The sequence below is a fragment of the Nerophis ophidion genome, linkage group LG22 (assembly GCF_033978795.1).
Source record: "Nerophis ophidion isolate RoL-2023_Sa linkage group LG22, RoL_Noph_v1.0, whole genome shotgun sequence".
Taxonomy (NCBI): Eukaryota; Metazoa; Chordata; class Actinopteri; order Syngnathiformes; family Syngnathidae; genus Nerophis; species Nerophis ophidion.
In genome coordinates, this window is record NC_084632.1 from 40,300,304 (window position 1) to 40,306,303 (window position 6,000).

The 6,000-nt window shown below is 41.9% G+C and overlaps 1 protein-coding gene across 4 annotated transcripts in view; it reads left to right on the plus strand.

The window, feature by feature from the left end:
* hps3 (HPS3 biogenesis of lysosomal organelles complex 2 subunit 1) overlaps positions 1 to 6,000 on the plus strand; it is a 76,790-nt gene that overhangs the window by 69,773 nt on the left and 1,017 nt on the right. For all 4 annotated transcript variants that reach the window (XM_061883828.1, XM_061883829.1, XM_061883832.1 and 1 more), the window contains one exon: positions 697 to 784. In XM_061883828.1, coding sequence (XP_061739812.1) covers positions 697 to 784 — 88 coding nt within the window. The remainder of the gene's footprint in view (positions 1 to 696; positions 785 to 6,000) is intronic.

Here is a 6,000-nt window from a genome sequence, read left to right on the forward strand (position 1 = left end):
CGTGTTACAACAGCGTGGTTTCGCAAAAAAAGAGTGCGGGTACTTTCCTGGCCCTCCTGGAGTTCAGCCCTGTCTCCCATTGAAAATGTGTGGCGCGTTATGAAGCGTAAAATACGACAGCGGAGACCCCGGACTGTTGAACGACTGAAGCTCTACATAAAACAAGAATGAGAAAGAATTCTAACTTTCAACGCTTCAACAATTAGTTTCCTCAGTTCCCAAACGTTTATTGAGTGTTGTTCAAAGAAAAGGTGATGTAACACAGTGGTGAACATGCCCTTTCCCAACTACTTTGGCACGTGTTGCAGCCATGAATCTTAAGTTAATTATTATGAGTTTGAACATCAAATATCTTGTCTTTGTAGTGCATTCAATTGAATATGGGTTGAAAAGGATTCATTGTATTCTGTTTTTATTTACATCCAACACAATTTCCCAACTCATATGGAAACAGGGTTTGTAGAAGAAGAAAAAATAATATGACTCCTTTAATGCGCCCTATAATCCGGTGCGCCTTATATATGAACACAGATTTAAAAATAGACAATTCATCGGCAGTGCGCCTTATAATCCGGAAAATACGGTACATAAACAAGTATTCACGCCCTTTCCTCAATACTGTTGATGCAGCATTACAGCCTTAAGTCTTGTTGAACATGATGCCTGAAGCTCTTCTGTCTTGACCAATCTCTGCAGGCCTTGTGGTGGCAGAAGCTGCTTCCAGAACTGTGTAGTCGGACTAGAGCTGCCACAGACAACAGCATCCTGTTGGCTGCTCTCAAAGGTATACCAGCACCCACTTCATTTAGTATATTCACACTTACATTTATTACCTTACATTTAGAGTGAATATGCACTTTTTTGGGGGGGGGATTTTACCTACCCATCCTTATGAGAGACTAGAAGACAAAAGTTGTTTTTTCTTCACATTCTAGCACAGGGGTAGGGAACCTATGCATCTGGCTCTCGGATAAATAATCTTTGCTTACATTTCTACATTATATCCGCTGGTAATCCGTCAGGTTCAAACACTGATGAAATCTATTAAACAGACAAGAAGCAAGGAATCATGCAGAGACAGAGTTCAATTTGGCTCAATGAGGAGACATGTGTTTTGGGCAGATCCAAACTACGTTCTAATTGTCCAGCCTGTGTGCTTCCTCTATTTATTTGGGAGGTCCCTGGTTACATCACTGAGGCTGTCGCTGAGGGACGGGGGTAATCTCCACAACTCCAGTTAGACACAATATATGACTATACAAAAATGCATACGTGTTGACGCTGGTGATATCGCCTTGTCTCTCTGCTCTGTCCGCGTCACGGCGGTCTCCGGCCTTGGCAGTCAGCCGGCCGTTCTTGGACACTGATACCAGACTTGCTTGCAATCTTTTGGATTGCCAGTTTTGCACAGACAAAGAAAAATAGCACTTCAGCACAAATGACAATATTTATAGCAACAGCCCTTAAGCATAAAAGTTGTGTGATAATATATGCATCATTTTCTACCATAACTGTTCATGAAGTTGCATTAATGGTGAAGTGAAGTGAAGTGAATTATATTTATATAGCGCTTTTTCTCTAGTGACTCAAAGCGCTTTACATAGTGAAACCCAATATCTAAGTTACATTCAAACCAGTGTGGGTGGCACTGGGAGCAGGTGGGTAAAGTGTCTTGCTCAAGGACACAACGGCAGTGACTAGGATGGCGGAAGCGGGAATCGAACCTGCAACACTCAAGTTGCTGGCACGGCCACTCTACCAACCGAGCTAAACCGCCCCAAGTATTTTAATTATTATGGGTTAACCTCAGAATAAAAATCTTATTAAAAAGAATAAGAGACATGTTGGTGTTACTTTTGTTGTATTTGGCGTTAAAAAATATTATATGGCTCTTACGGATATACATTTTAAAATATTTAGCTTTCATGGCTCTCTCAGCCAAAAAGGTTCCCGACCCCTGTTCTAGCATATAGAAATGTGCTTGTTGTTTATTTAAAAAGCGTTCACCACAATATATTAAAGTTAAAGTACCAATGATTGTCACACACACACTAAGTGTGGTGAAAATATTCTCTGCATTTGACCCAACACCCTTGACCACCCCCTGGGAGGTGAGGGGAGCAGTGAGCAGCAGCGGTCGCCCCGCCCGGGAATAGTTTTTGGGCGATTTAACCCCCAATTCCAACCCTTGATGCTGAGTGTTTGCGTTCCCTAACCTGTATAGCAGGGGTGCCCACACTTTTTCTGCAGGCGAGCTACTTTTCAATTGACCAACTCGAGGGGATCTACCTCATTTATATATATCATTTATATTTATTTATTTATGAAAGAGACATTTTTGTAAACAAGTTAAATGTGTTTAATGATAATACAAGCATGTGTAACACACATAGATGTCTTTCTTTCACGAAGACAAGAATATAAGTTGGTGTATTACCTGATTCTGATGACTTGCATTGATTGGAATCAGACAGTAATGATGATAACGCCCACATTTTCAAATGGAGGAGAAAAAAAGTTGTCCTTTCTGTACAATACCAGATGAAAGTGGTTGGTTTTTGGCATCTAATTCATCCAGCTTCCATACACTTTACAAGAAAAACATTGGCGGCAAATTCCGTAGCTTGCTTGATTGACATTCACGGCACCCGAGGGTCTTGTGAGATGACGCTGGCTGCTGCCAGTTCATTATTATGAAAAAATGACAGAGAGGAAGGCGAGAAACACTTTTTATTTCAACAGACTCTCGCGCCGTCCCTTCCGTCCAAACTCTAAAGGCCGACTGCACATTTCCTATCTTCACAATAAAAGCCCTGCTTCATGCTGCCTGCGCTAACAAAATAAGAGTCTCGGAAAGCTGGCGTGCACAAGTGATGTGCACGCCAGCTTTCTGAGGGATCGCTTGTGCACGCCAGTTTTCCGAGGCTCTGTATTTAGTTAGCGCAGGCAGCATGAAGCAGGGCTTTTATTGTGAAGATAGGAAATGTGCAGTCGGCCTTTAGAGTTTTGACGGAAGGTACGGCGCGAGAGTCTGTTGAAATAAAATGTTTCTCGCCTTCCTCTCGGTCATATTTTCATAATAATGATCTTGCAGCAGCCAGCGTCATCTCACAAGACCCTCCGGTACCGTGAATGTCATTTAAGTGACGTCTTGGTGAAGATTGATGATCACTCATTTTTAGGTCTATTTTTTTTTTAAAGCCTGGCTGGAGATCGACTGACACACCCCCCGCGGTCGACTGGTAGCTCGCGATCGACGTAATGGGCACCCCTGCTGTATAGTAACCAAGTTGTAGCCACATTGTTATTGTAAAGAACGAACTCCGAGGAACTCTTTTTCTAGCGTACTAACACGGCGTGCTACGGTATTAGCTGTAAAAGCTAACTACGGAAATAGTTATGCTAGCTTCTACAAACCCTAAAACCAGTGAAATTGGCACAATGTGTAAATTGTAAATAAAAACAATACAATCCTTTTCATCCTATATTCCATTGAGTAGACTGCAAAGACAAGATATTTAACGTTCAAACTGGAATACTTTGTTTTTTGCAAATATTAGCTCATTTGGAATTTGATGCCAGCAACATGTTTCAAAAAAGCTGTCACAAGTGGCAAAAAAGACTGAGAAAGTTGAGGAATGCTCATCAAACACTTCCAACTTTCAAATGTAATAGAGGATATCACCGCACGGTCTCGGGAACACTTCAGAAAACCACTGTCAGTAACTACAGTTCGTCGCTACATCTTTAAGTGCAAGTTAAAACTCTACTATGGAAAGCGAAAGCCGTTTATCAACAACACCCGGAAACGCTGGGCCCGAGCTCATTTAAGATGGACTGATGCAAAGTGGAAAAGTATTCTGGGGCCTGACGAGTACACATTTCAAATTGTTTTTGGAAACTGTGGACGGCGTGTCCTCCGGATTGAAGAGGAAAAGAACCATCCGGATTGTTATAGGCACAAAGTTCAAAAGCCAGCATCTGTGATGGTTATGGGGGTTGTTGCGTTGGACCAGATGTTCCTCCAAGGGAATTTAAATTGCTGGTCAATCCCAAGTTTTTTTGATGACACATAAGCTGATTTTAAATAATAACCCAGAACAGAATAGGTATTTTGCAATTTATTCCAAAGCTTTGGAGAGACCAACCTAAAAACAACACATTCCAATCGCGTCGCCTAGTTGATCTGAAAACCTTACGGAAGCGCTGTCTTTTTCAATATCTCTCTCTCGCCCCCACCCATCGGAACGAATACACATATCTATTGTTCTGCTTAGCCTGGGACAGGAAGAGATAAGAAGGGAGTATAGCTACTCCTTACATTCCTAAAGCTTCAAGGTTAACACACACAGTTTACTAGCGGACAACCAAAAAGAGAACAAATGGAAAAACACTAGCTGTTTTCAAATATGACTATGAATATAAAGAAATAACTCTTAAATATGGATATATTTCGGAAACTGTGGACGTCGTGTCCTCCGGAACAAAGAGGAAAAGAACCATCCAGATTGTTCTCGGCACAAAGTTCAAAAGCCAGCATCTGTAATGGTATGGGGGTTGTTGCGTTGGACCAGATGTTCCTCCAAGGGAATTTAAGTTGCTGGTCAATCCCAAGTTGTTTCGATGACACATAAGCTGATTTTAAATGATAACCCAGAACAGAATAGGTATTTTGCAATTTATTCCAAAGCTTTGGAGAGACCAACCTAAAAATAACACATTCCAATCGCGTCGCCTAGTTGATCTGAAAACCTTACGGAAGCGCTGTCTTCTTCAATATCTCTCTCTCGCCCCCACCCACCGGAACGAATACACATATCTATTGTTCTGCTTAGCCTGGGACAGGAAGAGATAAGAAGGGAGTATAGCTACTCCTTACATTCCTAAAGCTTCAAGGTTAACACACACAGTTTACTAGCGGACAACCAAAAAGAGAACAAATGGAAAAACACTAGCTGTTTTCAAATATGACTATGAATATAAAGAAATAACTCTTAAATATGGATATATGTAGATATCTATCGCCGTCAGGGTGCATTAGTGCCCAAGGCATGGGTAACTTACACATCTGTGAAGGCACCATTAATGCTGAAAGGTACATACAGGTTTTGGAACAACATATGTTGCAATCCAAGCAATGTCTTTTTCATGGACGCCCCTGCTTATTCCAGCAAGACAATGCCAAGCCACGTGTTACAACAGCGTGCCTGCAGTCCAGACCTGTCTTTCACTGAAAATGTGTGGCACCTAAAACACCACAACGGACACCCCGGACTGTTGAACAACTTAAGCTGTACATCATGCAAGAATGGGCAAAAATTCCCCCCGAAAAGCTTAAAAATGTGGTTCTCCTCAGTTCCCAAACGTTTACTGAGTGTTGTTAAAAGGAAAGGCCATGTAACACGGTGGTAAAAATGCCCCTGTGCCCATTTTTTATGCAATGTGTTGCTGCCAATAAATTCTAAGTTGGCAAGTTTCGCTGCAATTAGGCGCTTTTGGTTGCCATCCGGCAAGCTTCTGCTTGAATTTTTGACCACTCCTCTTGACAAAATTTGTTTTAATCAGCTAAATTTGTTGATTTTCTGACATGGACTTGTTGCTTCAGCATTGTCCACACGTTTAAGTCAGGACTTTAGGAAGGCCATTCTAAAACCTTAATTCTAGCCTGATTTAGCCATTCTTTTACCACTTTTGACGTGTATTTGGGGTCATTGTCCTGTTGGAACACCCAACTGTGCCCAAGACCCAACCTCCGAGCTGATGTTTTTAGGTCGTCCTGACGAATTTGGAGGTAATCCTCCCATTTACTCTCTGTAAAGCCCCAGTTCCATTGGCAGCAAAACAGGCCCAGAGCATAATACTATGACCACCATGCTTGACGGTAGGTATGGTGTTCCTGGGATTAAAGGCCTCCCCTTTTCTGCTCCAAACATATTGCTGGGTATTGTGGCCAAACAGCTTAGTTTTTCTTTCATCTGACCACGGAACTTTTCTCCAGAA